The following is a 17,144-nucleotide window of genomic DNA, read 5'->3' on the forward strand; positions in this document are numbered from 1 at the left end:
TCCATGACCTGGCTATTGTAAATAGTGCTGCAATGAACATTGGGGTGCATGTGTCTTTTTGAATTATGGTTTTCTCTGGGTATATGCCCACTAGTGGGATTGCTGGATCATATGGTAATTCTACTTTTAGTTTTTTAAGGAACCTCCATACTATTCTCCATAGTGGCTGTATCAATTTACATTCCCACCAACAGTGCAAGAGGGTTCCCTTTTCTCCACACCCTCTCCAGCATTTGTTGTTTGTAGATTTTCTGATGATGCCCATTCTAACTGGTGTGAGGTGATACCTCATTGTAGTTTTGATTTGCATTTCTCTAATAATTAGTGGTGTTGAGCAGCTTTTCATGTGCCTCTTGGCCATCTGTATGTCTTCTTTGGAGAAATGTCTATTTAGGTCTTCTGCCATTTTTGGATTGGGTTGTTTGTTTCTTTAATATTGAGCTGCAAGAGCTGTTTATATATTTTGGAGATTAATCCTTTGTCCATTGATTCGTTTGTGAATATTTTCTCCCATTCTGAGGGTTGTCTTTTCATCTTGTTTATGGTTTCCTTTGCTTTGCAAAAGCTTTGAAGTTTCATTAGGTCCTATTTGTTTATTTTTGTTTTTATTTCCATTACTCTAGGAGGTGGATCAAAAAAGATCTTGCTGTGATTTATCTCAGAGAGTGTTCTTCCTATGTTTTCCTCTAAGAGTTTTACAGTGTCTCGTCTTACATTTCAGTCTCAAATCCATTTTGAGTTTATTTTTGTGTATGGTGTTAGGAAGTGTTCTAATTTCATTCTTTTACGTGTAGCTGTCCAGTTTTCCCAGCACCACTTATTGAAGAGACTGTCTTTTCTCCATCGTATATCTTTGCCAACTTTGTCACAGATTAGTTGACCATATGTGCGTGGGTTTATTTCTGGGCTTTCTATCTTGTTCCATTGATCTATGTTTCTGTTTTTGTGCCAGTACCATATTGTCTTGGTTAGTGTAGCTTTGTAGTATAGTCTGAAGTCAGGGAGTCTGATTCCTCCAGCTCCGTTTTTTTCCCTCAAGACTGCTTTGGCTATTCGGGGTCTTCTGTGTCTCCATACAAATTTTAAGATGATTTGTTCTAGTTCCGTAAAAAATGCCATTGATAATTTGATAGGGATTGCATTGAATCTGTAGATTGCTTTGGGTAGTATAGTCATTTTCACAATATTGATTCTTCCAATCCAAGAACATGGTGTATCTCTCCATCTGTTGGTATCATCTTTAATTTCTTTCATCAGTGTCTTATAGTTTTCTTCATACAGGTCTTTTGTCTCCCTAGGTAGGTTTATTCCTAGGTATTTTATTCTTTTTGTTGCAATGGCAATTGGGAGTGTTTCCATAATTTCTCTTTCAGATTTTTTATCATTAGTGTATAGGAATGCAAGAGATTTCTGTGCATTAATTTTGTATCCTGCAACTTTACCAGATTCATTGATTAGCTCTAGTAATTTTCTGGTGGCATTTTTAGGATTCTCTATGTATAGTATCATGTCATCTGCAAACAGTGACAGTTTTACTTCCTCTTTTCCAATTTGTATTCATTTTATTTCTTTTTCTTTTCTGATTGCCGTGGCTAGGACTTCCAAAACTATGTTGAATAATAGTGGTGAGAGGGGACATCCTTGTCTCGTTCCTGATCTTAGAGGAAATGCTTTCAGTTTTTCACCATTGAGAATGATGTTTGCTATGGGTTTGTCATATATGGCCTTTATTATGTTGAGGTAGGTTCCCTCTCTGCCCACTTTCTGGAGAGTTTTTATCATAAATGGGCATTGAATTTTGTCAAAAGCTTTTTCTGCATCTATTGAGATGATCATATGGGGTTTTTTTGTTTGTTTGTTTTGCGGTACGCGGGCCTATCACTGTTGTGGTCTCTCCCGTTGTGGAGCACAGGCTCCGGATGCGCAGGCTCAGTGGCCATGGTTCACGGGCCCAGCTGCTCTGCGGCATGTGGGATCTTACCAGACCGGGGCACAAACTCGTGTCCCCTGCATCGGCAGGCAGACTCTCAACCACTGCGCCACCAGGGAAGCCCAATCATATGGTTTTTATTCTTCACTTTGTTAATGTGGTGTATTGCATCGATTGATTTGCATATATTGAAGAATCCTTGCATCCCTGGGATAAATCCCACTTGATCATGGTGTATGATCCTTTTAATGTGTTGTTGGATTCTGTTTGTATTTTGTTGAGGATTTTTGCATCTATGTTCATCAGTGATATTGGTCTGTAATTTTCTTTTTTTGTAGTATCTTTGTCTGGTTTTGGTATCAGGTGGTGGCCTCACAGAATGAGTTTGGGAGTGTTCCTTCCTCTGCAATTTTTTGGAAGAGTTTGAGAAGGATGGGTGTTAGCGCTTCTCTAAATGTTTGATAGAATTCATCTGGGAAGCCATCTGGTCCTGGACTTTTATTTGTTGGAAGATTTTTAATCACAGTTTCAATTTCATTACTTGTGATTGGTCTGTTCATATTTTCTGTTTCTTCCTGGTTCAGTCTTGGAAGTTTATACATAAGAATTTGTCCATTTCTTCAAGGTTGTCCATTTTATTGGCATTGGCATAGAGTTGCTTGTAGTAGTCTCTTAAGATGCTTTGTATTTCTGTGGTGTCTGTTGTAACTTCTCCTTTTTCATTTCTAATTTTATTGATTTGAGTCCTCTCCCTCTTTTTGTTGATCAGTCTAGCTACTGGTTTATCAACTTTGTTTCTCTTCTCAAAGAACCAGCTTTTAGTTTTATTGATCTTTGTTATTGTTTTCTTTGTTTCTATTTCATTTATTTCTGCTCTGATCTTTATGATTTTTTTCCTTCTGCCAACTCTGGATTTTGTTTGTTCTTCTTTCTTTACTTCCTTTAGGTGTAAGGTTAGATTGTTTACTTGAGATTTTTCTTGTTTTTTGAGGTAGGCTTGTATAGCTATAAACTTGCCTCTTAGAACTGCTTTTGCTGCATCCCATAGGTTTTGGATCATCGTGTTTTCATTGTCTTTTGTCTCTAGGTATTTTTTGATTTCCTCTTTGATTTCTTCAGTGATCTCTTGGTTATTTAGTAATGTATTGTTTAGCCTCCATGTGTTTGTGTTTTTTATGTTCTTCTCCCTGTATTTCATTTCTAATCTCATAGCGTTGTGGCCAGAAAAGATGCTTGATATGATTTCAACTTTCTTAAATTTACTGAGGCTTTATTTGTGACCCAAGATGTGATCTATCCTGGAGAATGTTCCATACGCACTTGAGAAGAAAGTGTAATCTGCTGGTTTTGGATGGAATGTCCTATAAATATCAATTAAATTTATCTGGTCTATTGTGTCATTTAAAGCTCTGTTTCCTTATTTATTTTCATTTTGGATTATCTGTCCATTGGTGTAAGTGAGGTGTTAAAGTCCCTCACTATTATTGTGTTACTGTCGATTTCCTCTTTTATGGCTGTTAGCATTTGCCTTATGTATTGAGGTGCTCCTATGGTGGATGTATATATAACTGTTATATCTTCTTCTTGGATTGATCCCTTGATCATTATGTAGTGTCCTTCCTTGTCTCTTGTACCATTTTTTATTGTAAAGTCTATTTTATCTGATATGAGTATAGCTACTCCAGTTTTCTTTTGATTTCCATTTGCAAGGAATATCTTTTTCCATCCCCTCACTTTCAGTCTGTATGTGTCCCTAGGTCTGAAGTGGGTCTCTTATAGACAGCATATAGATGGGTCTTGTTTTTATATCCATTCAGCAAGCCTGTGTCTTTTGTTTTGAGCATTTAATCCATTCACGTTTAGGGTAATTATCAATATGTGTGTTCCTATGACCATTTTCTTAATTGTTTGGGGTTTGTTTTTGTAGATCCTTTTCTTCTCTTGTGTTCCCCACTTAGAGAAGTTCCTTTAGCATTTGTTGTAGAGCTGGTTTGGTGGTGCTGAATTCTCTTAGCTTTTGCTTGTCTGTAAAGCTTTTGATTTCTCCATCGAATCTGAATGAGGTCCTTGCTGGGTAGAGTAATCTTGGTTGTAGGTTCTTCCCTTTCATCACTTTAAATACAACAGGCCACTCCCTTCTGGCTTGTAGAGTTTCTGCTGAGAAATCAGCTGTTAACCTTATGGGAGTTCCCTTGTATGTTATTTGTCGTTTTTTTCCCTTGCTGCTTTCAATAATTTTTGTCTTTAATTTTTGCCAATTTGATAACTGTGTCTTGGCATGTTTCTCCTTGGGTTTATCCTGCCTGGGACTCTCTGCGCTTCCTGGACTTGGGTGGCTATTTCCTTTCCCATGTTAGGGAAGTTTTCGACTATAATCTCTTCAAATATTTTCTCAGGTCCTTTCTCTCTCTCTTCTCCTTCTGGGACCCCTATAATGTGAACGTTGTTGCGTTTAATGTTGTCCCAGAGGTCTCTTAGGCTGTCTTCATTTCTTTTCATTCTTTTTTCTCTATTCTGTTCTGTGGCAGTGAATTCCACTATTCTGTCTTCCAGGTCACTTATCCGTTCTAATGCCTCAGTTATTCTGCTATTGATTCCTTCTAGTGTAGTTTTCATTTCAGTTATTGTATTGTTCATCTCTTTTTGTTTGTTCCTTAATTCTTCTAGGTCTTTGTTAAACATTTCTTGCATCTTCTCAATCTTTGCCTCCATTCTTTTTCCAAGGTCCTGGATCATCTTCACTATCATTATTTTGAATTCTTTTTCTGGAAGGTTGCCTATCTCCACTTCATTTAGTTGTTTTTCTGGGGTTTTATCTTGTTCCTTCATCTGGTACATAGCCCTCTGCCTTTTCATCTTGTCTATCTTTCTGTGAATGTGGCTTTTGTCCACAGGCTGCAGGATTGTAGTTCTTCTTGTTTCTGCTGTCTGCCTTCTGGTGGATGAGGCTATCTAAGAGGCTTGTGCAAGCTTCCTGATGGGAGGGACTGGTGGTAGGTAGAGCTGGGTGTTGCTCTGGTGGGCAGAGCTCAGTAAAACTTTAATCTGCTTGTCTGCTGATGGGTGGGGCTGGGTTCCCTCCCTGTTGGTTGTTTGGCCTGAGGCACCCCAACACTGGAGCCTACCTGGGCTCTTTGGTGGGGCTAATGACAGACCCTCGGAGGGCTCACGCCAAGTACTTCCCAGAACTTCTGCTGCCAGTGTCCTTGTCCCCACAGTGAGCCACAGCGCCCCCACCCCTGCCTCTGCAGGAGACCCTCCAACACTAGCAGGTAGGTCTGGTTCAGTCTCCTATGGGGTCATTGCTCCTTCCTCTGGGTCCCGATGTGCACACTACTTTGTGAGTGCCCTCCAAGAGTGGATTCTCTGTTACCCCAGCCCTGTCGAAGTCCTGCAGTCAATTCCCACTAGGCTTCAAAGTCTGATTCTCTAGGAATTCCTCCCCCCGTTGCCAGACCCCCATGTTGGGAAGGCTGATGTGGGGCTCAGAACCTTCACTCCAGTGGGTGGACTTCTGTGGTATAAGTGTTCTCCAGTCTGTGAGTCACCCACCCAGCAGTTATGGGATTTGATTTTACTGTGATTGCGCCCCTCCTACCATCTCATTGTGGCTTCTCCTTTGTCTTTGGATGTGGGGTATCTTTTTTGGTGAGTTCCAGTGTCTTCCTGTCGATGATTGTCCAGCAGCTAGTTGTGATTTTGGTGTTCTTGCAAGAGGGAGTGAGAGCACATCCTTCTACTCCGCCATCTTGGTTCCTCTCCAGTCAGTTTGTTGATATCATTTTGTCTTCTGGGGGTCGTTCTCAGGATAAACATTCATTGGTGAAGAGCATTGGCTTTGGGGTTGGATGATGGCTTGAGTTTGAGGCCTGATTCCTTCCCTTGCTAGATATGGAAACCTACTACTATTCCTCAGTTTTCCTCACTTACCAACAAGTTGATTTTAAAAGTTATAGTACACCCATAAAATGGAATATCCTGCAGCTATCTAAAATGCAAAATATTTAATATGTGAAAATGTTTACAGTGTATAGAGCAGCCTGTTAACCAGTGTATGATTGTATTATTGAAAATAGAATTGTATAGCTATGCATAGAAAGGTATGCGTATGTACACGTACCCAAATGTTAACAGAGGCCCCCTCTCAGTGGTAGGACTACAGGGGGACTGTGTGTATGTGCATGTGAGCCCTCCCATGATCCAGCTTTCCAGAAATAACATGTATTCATTCTATAAAGAAGGAGCATCAAATAACTTTAGGATGTGAAATCATTTACAATTAGTTTTAAAAACTAAAAATAATGGAATTGTTTGCTCAGCGTATTTCTACATTTGCTTTTTGTTGGGAGGAGGGCAAAAGGGAGATGGTAAACAGTAGCCATTCCTGGAAGGACATGACATAGAACTGAGCCCTTCCTATCACATGTACATCTGCCTAAATGTATTCTTGATCAAATTTCATAAACAAAGTCTCCTTTAAAGTTAAGTTACATTTAATTAAGCACCAGTAAAACATCACTATTAGCATTTTGAAGTTGCTCTAATTAATATTTTATTCTTTCAACAGTGTTTAAAGGCGCCAACATATTAGACAAAGAAAACTTTGATAACGTGTTAATTTCTCTGGAGACAACCATCGTCCTTTAAAATTGCGTATATATGAGATTGAGGTTTCTGCAGTGTACATAACCCTCATCGGGGGGGGCGGAAAAGCAACATATTGATAACAAACCAATGGTAGCTTTAAAAAAATTTTTGGTTTTCTTATCAAACTGAACCTATCATCTGTTAGAACAATGAAGTCAAGTCAGGCCAGGCCTATGAACAGCTACTCCCTTCACGTACATCAGTCATCTTAGACTCTTCCTGTTCCTCATGTTACTCCAGACAAATCTGGTCACCTAGAAAGACCATCCACCCTCCAGCATCAACTAAAAGTACCCCTTATTCCTAACCAGAAGAAAGAAAACATTTTTCCTAAGGGAAGACAGAAGGAAACAAACGTTTTAAGCATTTTCTATGAGTGTCTTCCTTGGTATTTCACATCCAATCCTGTAACAGCCCCATGCAACATGCACAAAATTCTCTCGATTGCTCCCTTCATTACTCAAAAAAGGAGAGAACTATATTTTCGTAATTCATTTTAGGTGATGCCTGGGACAACTAAATAATTCACTGAAAGACATGTAATAAATGCTATTTGGTAGAGGTAAGTATAAAGAAAAAAGCAGTTAATCACCTGCTTTCATTTGGCTTAGAGAAAAAAATGTGCTCTACTATATGCTAAAATATCAGACCAACACACGACATACTGCAAAAGTTTAATATAATGTGATTAAACACAATACTCAAATATTAAACTTTTCAAGCACATGAAAGTTAACTTCTGAAAGTGGGCTATTTTTATAGCTTCCTTGTTGTAACTTGACAAAACTTTCTCTCAACCATGTCTGACACTGATCTTGATACTTGTTAGAAAGTTTGATGTAAGATAATGAGATCTCAACAGGCAGAGATTTAGGAGAAGATCCAAATGCCCATCTTCAGAATTCGTCATCGGAGGACTGATCATCGCCTTCATCCCTTACTTCTTGGTACTTCCTCAAAGACTCCCCTTCTGGATTATAGCTCTGCATTTTAATATTCAGTCTTTCAGCTAATTTTTGTGCTGCGAGCTTGGCTTGCATCTCCTTTAAAACAAAAAATGAAGCAAAAATTATACACTCACACCTTTTCCCTACAATTTTTCAATGGGAAGTCATTGGAACACAACCGGAAATAAAGGGGCATTCCAGCCCAGTCAGTGTTCTCTACCGCACTCTGTGTCTACCACAGACACTACATGGCAGGGCTGGGGAGAGCTACTACTAGCCTGCTATAGTGGTGATGACAGACTTCCACTGATAAACCATGTGCACTGAAATATCCACCTCTACATGAGAAACTGAGGAATCAGCTTAGCACTACAACAGTTATAAACATGAAAACATTTTCAAATATGTGGGCACGTGCATGTGTATATACAACCCTGAAGAACAATCTGAGCTATCAAATGTCAAAAATCACTAATGCTGTACTGATCCTCCAACTGGAAGAATCTTCTTTCCTAGATTAAATCATGGCTTCCAGGCTTGAGAGTTACATTTCGATGCCACAGTGAAAATCAAAAAATACTAAAAACTGATTATCCCTCTCCAAATTAACTCCCATGAAAAGTTAAGTAAGTCTTAGACATTGGCAGTGTGCTTCTATACATGCAAAGACACCGTCACTGACTGATGGCAGGTGGCAATGCTCATTCCTATTCTGGCTCTTCACTTTTCTCAGACTGCCCCCCAAACCACTGGAACTTGTTTATGTCCCTCCCCTAAGGCCACGGATAGCACAGGTAGGTGGGACTGAAGTGGAACTAGTACTACCAAGGAAACCAATTCCAAACTGAATGGTTTAATTCAACCTAAAAATAACTTCGGACAGGCATTTAGGATCAAATAGACAACTTAAAAAATAATTCCTCAATGCTTAGTTACAACCAGGCAATAACTTGAATGCACTGAGAGGAAGAAAACTGGCTTTTAAAAAGGAGTGCCTTGAAAATCCCAATCCATGCCAACGGAGCTTTTATGGAAAGCCAAGGCAGAATAACAACCTAATTTTGTAGTAAGTGACATATGGTACCCCATTAAAATCTACCTAAGCAAAACTAGGTTTGGCTGCTATTTTCCTGGAGGCTCTAATTATTACTATCTAAGTATATCAGACCCTTTCTTTCCTCCCAATGGTCCTCACACTTAATTTTCTCCCATCCCATTATTTTATACCCAGACTGTCAACATACATATTTAAAGTTCCATGCAGAACACACAGATCTTTGAAGAAAGTGCTATCCAAAATTAAGTGACCAAAAGTAGAAGATGCTTCAGTCTTTACAAGGGCCTGCAGGCCTGTGTATCCGACCCCAACTGTCTGTTCCTAACACACCACTACCTCCCCATCCCTCTCCTGCTCTCCCTGTATTGAAGGGGCTTGGAAACCGCACTTCCTTGATTCTCTTAGCAGGGTTCCAATTAGATTCCACCACTGACAAGCTCTCACATAGGTTTTTTAAGGTGGAAGACCAAGAAGAGATACTACTGCTACCTACAGCCTGGGCTTTCAGAGATGTGAAATTTTGCAGTAGTCTCCCCATATTTCCTGGAAAATACCACCTTGATGTCACAGGTAGCTGTTCCCTGCAGTTCCAGCAAACTTGAGACTCTGCAAGCTAGAGGCACACATCTGAGACCTGATGGGATGCTAACCATGTCTCTAGCACCTAATCCCTTCTACTAAATCCCGCTCTCCCTGAACAACCTGGAGTAAATTCTGACTTACTCAAGCAGCGTCCAACATGCAGAAAAGAAACAAGTCATATCCTAAATACCTCATAACTCTGTTTCTGCTGTTTCTGAAGTGCCAGCGACTCTTCTGTGGAGAGCAGCTGTGTAGGCATGTGGTGGAGTGGCAGAAGCCGGGCTGCTGTGATGTCATCGAGATGCTTCCTGTCCCTGTGCCGTCTCTCTTCTGAGGAGACAGGAGACCCCCTCCTCTGACAAGGACTCAACGAATCACGTTGATGTGAAGGTAAGCTGAAGGAAGCAACACTTATGTTACACCACCAGACTACTTCCTTTTCATAGACACATATTTGCAACATTCATACACACAAATGTGGCCTTTAACGTTGGCAATTAATTCTTCTACAAAAGTAATAGTAAGCCCTTTACCACTATTTACATGTGTAAATAAAACTTTTTTTTTTAACATGTTTACCTCAAAAACAGAAATATTTAAATTGGCACCTTTTTGGCAAGTAATTTGACAACGTGTGGCTCTAACAGATAATAGGTTTAGATAGACTCTTTGCCTTTCCCTTCTCTCTTCAGCTTATACTTGAGCTGAAGTCTGTTTTCATTTTCTTCATTCAAAAACATTTGCAGGGGCTTCCCTGGTGGCGCAGTGGTTGAGAGTCCGCCTGCCGATGCAGGGGACACGGGTTCGTGCCCCGGTCCGGGAAGATCCCACATGCTGCGGAGCGGCTGGGCTCGTGAGCCATGGCCGCTGAGCCTGCATGTCCGGAGCCTGTGCTCCGCAACGGGAGAGGCCACAGCAGTGTGAGGCCCGCATAACGCAAAAGAAAAAAAACAAAAAAAAAACCCCAAATACATTTGCAAAGGGACTTACTGTCCAGCAGAGGGAAATAAACTTGTAAACAGTTTCAGTGTAGTATAATATCACAGGTGCCATAAAATAGGCCCACACATGGTACACTGGAACAAAAAGGCGGCAACGGCCAGTTGTAATAGGAGACAGGGTGGTTGTCAGAAGCACTTCAAAAGAGTGCAATTAGGGCTTCCCTGGTGGCGCAGTGCTTGAGAGTCCGCCTGCCAATGCAGGGGACACGGGTTCATGCCCCACTCCGGGAAGATCTCACATGCCACGGAGCGGCTGGGCCCGTGAGCCATGGCCACTGAGCCTGCACGTCCAGAGCCTGTGCTCCGCACGGGAGAGGCCACAACAGTGAGAGGCCCGTGTACCGCAAAAAAAAAAAAAAAAGTGTGCAATTTGAGGAGTCTCAGAATAATAAGAATTCGGCATGTAAATTATGGGATCCCTGATGGCATCCCAGCAGGGAGTGAGGAGTGACAGGGCTGCAGCACACAGGAAGCACTGGAAGTGGAGAAAATGGAAAAGGCAGCAAGATACAGCTGGCGGAGTAGGCTGGGTCCAGTACACAGAGAAGACTTCTATTCTATGTAACAGGTTCAGGTTTACATTTTACAAACTGCACTATGGCAGCAGTGGAGAGGATGGACTGGTAGCATTAAAACTAGGCCAGGACAGACCACATCTGTAGCCTAAGAGAGCAATGAGAGTCTTCACTTTGACAGGAGAAAGGATGAACATAACAATGATTAGAGTTGAAGGTCAAGGAAATATACTGTCAGGTTCCATGGCTAGCAGGTATGGAAAGGAGGGAAAGAAAGAAGGTAGTGGCACTACTGACTTAGGGAATATGGGAGAAAGTAGTTTGGGAAGAAATGAGTTCTACTTTGTACCTGGTAAACCTAAGGTGCCACAGATCACCCCCACATGGTCGGGTTTCACAGCTACACAAATCTGAAGTTCTGGGAAGACTTGGACTAGAAGTAGATGATGGGCGGCCTCCAGCATCCAGAGGAGCATGTAGGAGGCCAAAGGAAGAGTAGAAAAGAAGCCAAAGGACACCCTTATCCCACCTCCCAACCTCCATTTGTCTACAGCCTGACTTACCAAGGCCCAGCCTGTTGATAACTGCACTTCTGTCTCTGTCTCTCATACACTTCCCTTGGGAACCCTCCACTGATACTCCCTTACTCTCCTCCCACTTCCAGCTAAATGACCATAAAACAGAACCAGGATCAGTGTATTGTCTTCTCTGTTGTATATATTGACTAGATGATGCTTCTGGTCTTCTGCCTCCCTAGAAGTGAGGAAAGATACCTCACCACGCACAAGATGACCAAATAATCAATGATTACTTTTTATTCCTAACTAAAAATTAATGTAACATAATTCTGGTTTTCTATGCAGAAGAAATAGTTTTGAGGTTATAAAAATGAATGGTAAGATAGGACTAAACTTTAAAGTCTCTATAACAAAAAAATTGGTTTTAAGTATTTTTACCTATATAGGCTTTCAGTTTTTCAAAGAAAGGCAGTAGTGGTTAGACTTTGTATCTGATGTTACATTCTTATAAATCTACTCCCTGATTTGAATGTTATATTTGCATATAAAAAAATAATACTCTTTGCAAAGAGCTTTTGTTTTTCTGAAGATTTCGGACACAAAACTATGACAAGGACCTTAGAAGCAGGGTTCATTTGCCCCTCCTGCCCAAATCTGTTTTCAGTTTTTTTAACCCCTTCTCAGCTCCCTTCCTCCTGAAATTATTATACAGTTTAACGTTCTTCCAAGTGTGTAAGCCGCGAGTCCTCATCTAGGTCGTAAACTCCATAAGGAGCAGAATCTTTACTCTTGTACGGCCACAGCATCTGCTGCTTACATATAGTGAGCACACAAATATTTTTTACTGAGAAAGGCTATCAGCTCCTGCAATTGTTTTCCCCTTAGCTTACAGGCTAGTCAAAGGGGGAACTACATACCAGAAAATGGTTCTGGAAAAAACTGTAATAAATTCTCTAACTCCATGTTTAATATGAGACATTGCTGAAGTCTCCTGAAATTTAACACTCCATCTGTCATTGAAGACCTTTTCAATTATTTGGCTAAAAAAACTAAAGCATTTTTCAACATGAATCCTCCACTCCAGCCAGGCTAGTTTCCCTGTTTCCACAATACCCTCATTCCCAAGTACAAGTAGTTCTCACACCAAGTCCACTGACCTTAAAGCATTCTCCCAGTTTTTTGAGTTTAACAGACATTATGCTCCTGTGACAAGCCTGCTTCTGATGGTACTTACACATTGGTTTTAAATTTATGCTGTAGGGGCATGGGGTTTTTGGCTCGCATTTCTAGCACTTCCATGTAATGAGGCTTCTTCTGCAGCCCACTGCAAAGGCCGGCCAAGTTCTCAGGACTCTGGTTTTCTTCTGAGTGGTGTTCAACGGGGTCTGCAATGGTGATCCTTTGTAATCTATCAATAAGCAGGTCGTCCGAGCTGCTAGGATGATCCTCCACTTGACTTGAAGCACGATGCTGAGTGAGGGGCTCACTAGCTGCAGATGAGGAAGGCGTGGCAGTTCTGATGCTGGAAGCTGGGCGTTCGCTCACTGTGTGTTCAGCCTCAGGGGCCTCAGCATTGCCTCCGAGAGTCGGACGTGCCAGTCCCTGTTGTTGTGAGGTTGTCTGAGATGATGTGATGTTAGCTACAGAGGAACAGCCAGGAACTGGTGATGAAGTATCAAGTATCTGGTCAGAATTCCTGGCCTTATCTGTGTCCCCATCAACAACTGTAATCGCTTTTTGCCTCTCCTTACAGTCTACACTAATGGGATGAAAGAGTTCACTTCTTCCTCTAACTTCTTCACGTTCTGCAATGGCAGCTTTCAGTTTGGCGACGGAATCTAAGATCTTTTTACCTTTGTCGGGCAATTTGCAAATGAATTTTCTGGCAAAAGGAAAAGAACAGGTATACATTAGAGACAGCCGTGTTTTTAAACTTGAGATATACAGACAAAAAAGCATTATTCTCAAAGGGAGAAGAATCAATCTTTAAGTCAAAAATCCAATTTCCAACTGCCCCAAAACAGGAATGAAATAAGAGAATCATTATCCAAATACCCCCCAAAAAGAAGGGGCTGCAGGAAGAATAGGGAATATGCCTCATTTGTCTCATCTAATTAGAATTTCTGCAGAAGTATTTTAAGCATGATACTAATAAAAGACATCCCCCAAATCATCAGTTTTTAAAAGTGTGATCTCCAAGACCTTCATGGGGAGGGGAGGTGGATGGACCTGCAAGATCAAAACTATTTTAATAATAACACTAAGATACTATTTGGCATTTTCACTCTCATTTTCTTACCATGAGTACAGGGGAGTTTGCCAGAGGCCACATGATATGGATGATATCATTGCTCTCATGGCTAATAGAATATGTGTGCTTGTGTATTCTTGTGTTTTAAAGATTCTCACTTGTAATTCCTAAGACAATGATAAATATGAGTAGATATGACACACAAGAGCTCTTCAGGATGCTGTCTTAAGAGTAAAAGGGGTCCTAAGACCAAAAGTTAACTCACCACTGTAGACTAAAATCCCATTCTCGCCAAGTCAAAATAGTTGTAAGAAGCCCCCCAAGTGATCATTTGCCCCTTTTGCTAAGTGGCAGAAGTTCCTTTTCTGATTTCCTTTTCTTCAGCCATACAATAAAATGGGAAGGGAGGGTTAGATCTCAGGCCCTCTATTCTTTATGACACTACATTCATTCCCCCAATTCTAACTTAACATCCGTCTCCAGTTGCGATGCCCATGTTTTCCCAACCTTCTCTCTCTCTCTCTTGAGCTTCTGACCACTTCTCCAGCTTTTAATCAGATATAATTAACTCTTCCATCAACTCAGCTCTGGTAAATCAATCTCAGACCTATTCCCCTCCCCCAACTTTCCTATTTTTATTAATGGTGTTCCATACAGGCTGGAAACTTCAGCCATCTCTGTCGACTACATATGCAAATTATCCTACACCTGATGAAGTTTTCCCAATCCCACAACTACCCTTCTAGTTCACTTTCTTACAACTCCCCTACTGGGAACCTCTCTGAAAATATCCTCCTACTCTCTTCTGCCTCTTATTCCTTCAAACTATCCTGCACCGACCTGCTAAAATCAGCTTCCTAAAAAATCATTTTCATTATACCGATCCTCTGCTAAAACCTATTAAGTCTACCAGCTGAATGGGAATCAAACTTTCTTTGCCTAATAAAACAACTCTTTTATCCCACTCTTCCCATTTCCTACAGTTCCTGTAAAAATAGGGATCTACAGATGAAATTGACTAGATGTTTGGGGCACTACTGGGGAGGAGGGAAGGAGAAAGGATTTGGGATACAGATCCCCCCCTTCGGAGAACCGACACAGGAGCTGGGTAAAACCAACGAGGAGCTGATGACGAGCTGAAACGCTAGGAAGCCATCCCCACAGGCGCCCCGCGCCTGGCTGGAAGCGGTCGGCTCTGCGATTGTAGGCCGGCCACTCGCCCGTGGGCCTGGAAGGGACCTGACTGAAGCAAGGTCACCTTCCAGGGACGGGATCGGGGTGGTGGCGGGGAGGGACGCGTCCCAGGGAGCTTGAACCCTAGGAGCCCGGCGGTGACTCGGCGGGACCCAAGCTTACACGTTGCGCAAAAGTCTCTCCTGGCGCTTCAACATTTCCCGCAGCTCCGACAAACTCCGCTGCCCCAAGTCCTCGGGAGCTTGGGGCTCGAAGCCGCGGGGCAGCGAGAACATTCTGCGGGGGCTGAGGCTGGCGAGGCGGCGGGCACTCGGCGTCCTCGGCAGCCCCTGCTGCTGGCGGCGGATCCGCGGCCGGCGGGGACTCCGGCGAACGAGCGGGAGTCGCCATTTTCCCGGAAGAACAGTCTTCTTCTAGCCGAATCGAGCTTTATTGAAACGCCGGAAACAAACTCGGACAGGGAGGAGGGGTGGCCGGAGGGGGTGGGAAGGAACGGAAGTTGCCGAGTGACGTCAGACGCCGGCGAGGCGCGCTTTCGAGTCGCTTGTTCTTCCCCTGTGCATCCGCTCTCCGCCTGTTATGTTCAGAAAGTATTAGGTGAGTGCTCCGGGCCCTGCCCTTAAGGAGTTGACCGAGTCGGGGAGGGGGGCAGACATTAATCAGGTAACAGTCAAACAATAGAGTTATAAGACGGCAACAGGCACCAGGGAAGGTATCTCCGAGAAGTGAAATACATGTGGAAGCCTGAGTGATGATTTGGTTAGCAGTTGGTGAGGTTGGGGAATGTGCCGGGCACGGGAGGCCCTGGCCTTTGGCGTGGCCCTCCAAGTGCAAGGCTTAGTGAAGTCCTCAAATGTTAAAGTTGGAAGGACCCTTAGGGACCATGAGCGTTTCTTAATGGGGTTCTGTGGCTTTTGGAGCAGGACTTTTCTTCGTTTGCGGACTGCCTCAGGCATTGCAGGATACTTGGTGTCGGGCTTCTGCCCACTAGTTGCTTTGGCACTCCTCATGAGAATGCAAAACGCACCCCTCCCCGACGCGCGCACACGCACACACACACGATTAAAACGCAACCCTCCCCGGCACACACACAGGATTGCAAAGCCCCACAAGAGGTGATGGGGGTGGGAGATGCTGTACAAGCCAGTGGAGAACCTCTCTTTCACAGTTCCCTATTTTGCCTATAGAAAAACAAAGGCACAAAAACTGAAGTTTTCCCAGGGCACAAAACTATTAAGTGAGAACATCAGATTTTAGACACAAATGCCCAGGTGCTCCTTCTACCACACCAATTTGAAAATCTCCTTCTTCCAAATTGTGAGAAAGTTTTTTAGGCTGTTGAAGAAAGCAGTATAATAAGCATCACACCTGGCTCTTACCTTCTCTTTATAGTTCAGCAAGGAGAGCTGTGTCCCAAAGAAAATAGTGGGAAGCATGCTATAGTCATAATAGATATCCACTGGGAGGTTTGAAAGACCCTATAACCTCCAACACCAGTCTCCCCCTTCTTTGATATGGAAAATTTACATTTTCTCTGTCCTTTGTATGGTGCTATAATAAACAAGCAATTCCCTCCCAGACAGAAGGCTAGATAAAATCTGAAGCGACTTGAGGGAGCACAGCTGAAGCCATTTCTGTATCCTTGCAATCTAGTCCATTCTGATCAGTTTAGTGTATCAAAATTCTCAACATAAACCCTGCTTTGAAGCCCAGAATTTCAGTAACCTGCTCCATCCCAAGCTAAATGAGAAGTACTTGAGTAAGGCCCTTGTCAGATAGCAGTCCCCTGACAAACTCCCCCAAAGCCTTTCTTACCCTGTCCCTGGACTGCAGCTGAAGGCCTTTATTCCCCCATCTGATCCTGGGCCACAGGTGCCCTCAAAGGAAGGATGCTTTCTCTCAAGCCTCAGAATTTTGCCGCCAGCTGTTTTCGTTTTGTGGAAGGCTGTCCCTTTTCCCCTAGCTCATTATAAATCTTAGCTCAAGTCTCACCTTCTCCCTGAACCTTCTTAGATTATTCCAACCCAGATTGCTCTCTGAGCATAACTGTAGTGCTTAGAACATATTATGCTTCTCCAGTTGTATTGTGCATGGTGATTTCTTTCCTAACAAACTTGTGAAGTCAGGGAATTCTGTCAAGGAGCTATATTTGTGCTTTTCTATCTCCCCTATTGCATATAGCAGGTACTAACTAATAGAATCTCCCTCTCAATTTTTCTCTCTGCGTTTCTCCCATATTCCCCTTCTTAATGAAATACCCTTCTATATATACAGATCTTAAGCTTTTAATATAAACATTAACCATAATTACTGTGAAAATATTTTCAGTGGTACGGGACAGAATCTTTTACACAACATAACTTAGGACTTAAAGTTATAATACAAATCCGAATTCCTAACAACGGGTGCACCAACTGTCTAGTTCTCTAATCACTAACCAAGAGGCTTAGCAAGTGAAGAAATTTGTTCCAACTTTATTCTAGATGTTTCTGTGAAAGTGGT

The 17,144-nt window shown here is 42.3% G+C and overlaps 1 protein-coding gene and 1 long non-coding RNA gene across 4 annotated transcripts in view; one reads left to right on the forward strand and one right to left on the reverse strand.

Moving 5' to 3' along the window:
• Positions 1-1,351: 1,351 nt before the first annotated feature.
• Positions 1,352-15,047, reverse strand: POLR2M (RNA polymerase II subunit M). The gene is made up of 4 exons (XM_060005905.1): positions 14,805-15,047; positions 12,432-13,079; positions 9,354-9,558; positions 1,352-7,620 (listed from the first exon to the last, which is right to left on the reverse strand). The coding sequence occupies exons 1-4, from the start codon at positions 14,915-14,917 to the stop codon at positions 7,474-7,476; spliced, it is 1,113 nt and encodes a 370-aa protein (XP_059861888.1). The 5' UTR covers positions 14,918-15,047; the 3' UTR covers positions 1,352-7,473.
• A 124-nt stretch (positions 15,048-15,171) lies between these two features.
• LOC132420962 (uncharacterized) overlaps positions 15,172-17,144 on the forward strand; it is a 75,058-nt gene continuing 73,085 nt past the window's right edge. For all 3 annotated transcript variants that reach the window (XR_009518483.1, XR_009518482.1, XR_009518484.1), the window contains exon 1: positions 15,172-15,239. This is a non-coding gene — a long non-coding RNA (uncharacterized lncRNA). The remainder of the gene's footprint in view (positions 15,240-17,144) is intronic.

Source organism: Delphinus delphis, chromosome 2 (assembly GCF_949987515.2).
Source record: "Delphinus delphis chromosome 2, mDelDel1.2, whole genome shotgun sequence".
Taxonomy (NCBI): Eukaryota; Metazoa; Chordata; class Mammalia; order Artiodactyla; family Delphinidae; genus Delphinus; species Delphinus delphis.

What these genes read in the sequence shown, in the direction of transcription:
- POLR2M (XM_060005905.1), bottom strand. Translation starts at nt 14,917, where the DNA reads ATGTTCTCGCTGCCCCGCGGCTTCGAGCCCCAAGCTCCCGAGGACTTG. An exon ending in GAGAGACTTTTGCGCAACGT is followed by an intron (nt 13,080 to 14,804) that starts GTAAGCTTGGGT and finishes TCCTTTTGCCAG; the next exon opens with AAAATTCATTTGCAAATTGC. An exon ending in AGCAGAAACAGAGTTATGAG is followed by an intron (nt 7,621 to 9,353) that starts GTATTTAGGATA and finishes TTTGTTTTAAAG; the next exon opens with GAGATGCAAGCCAAGCTCGC.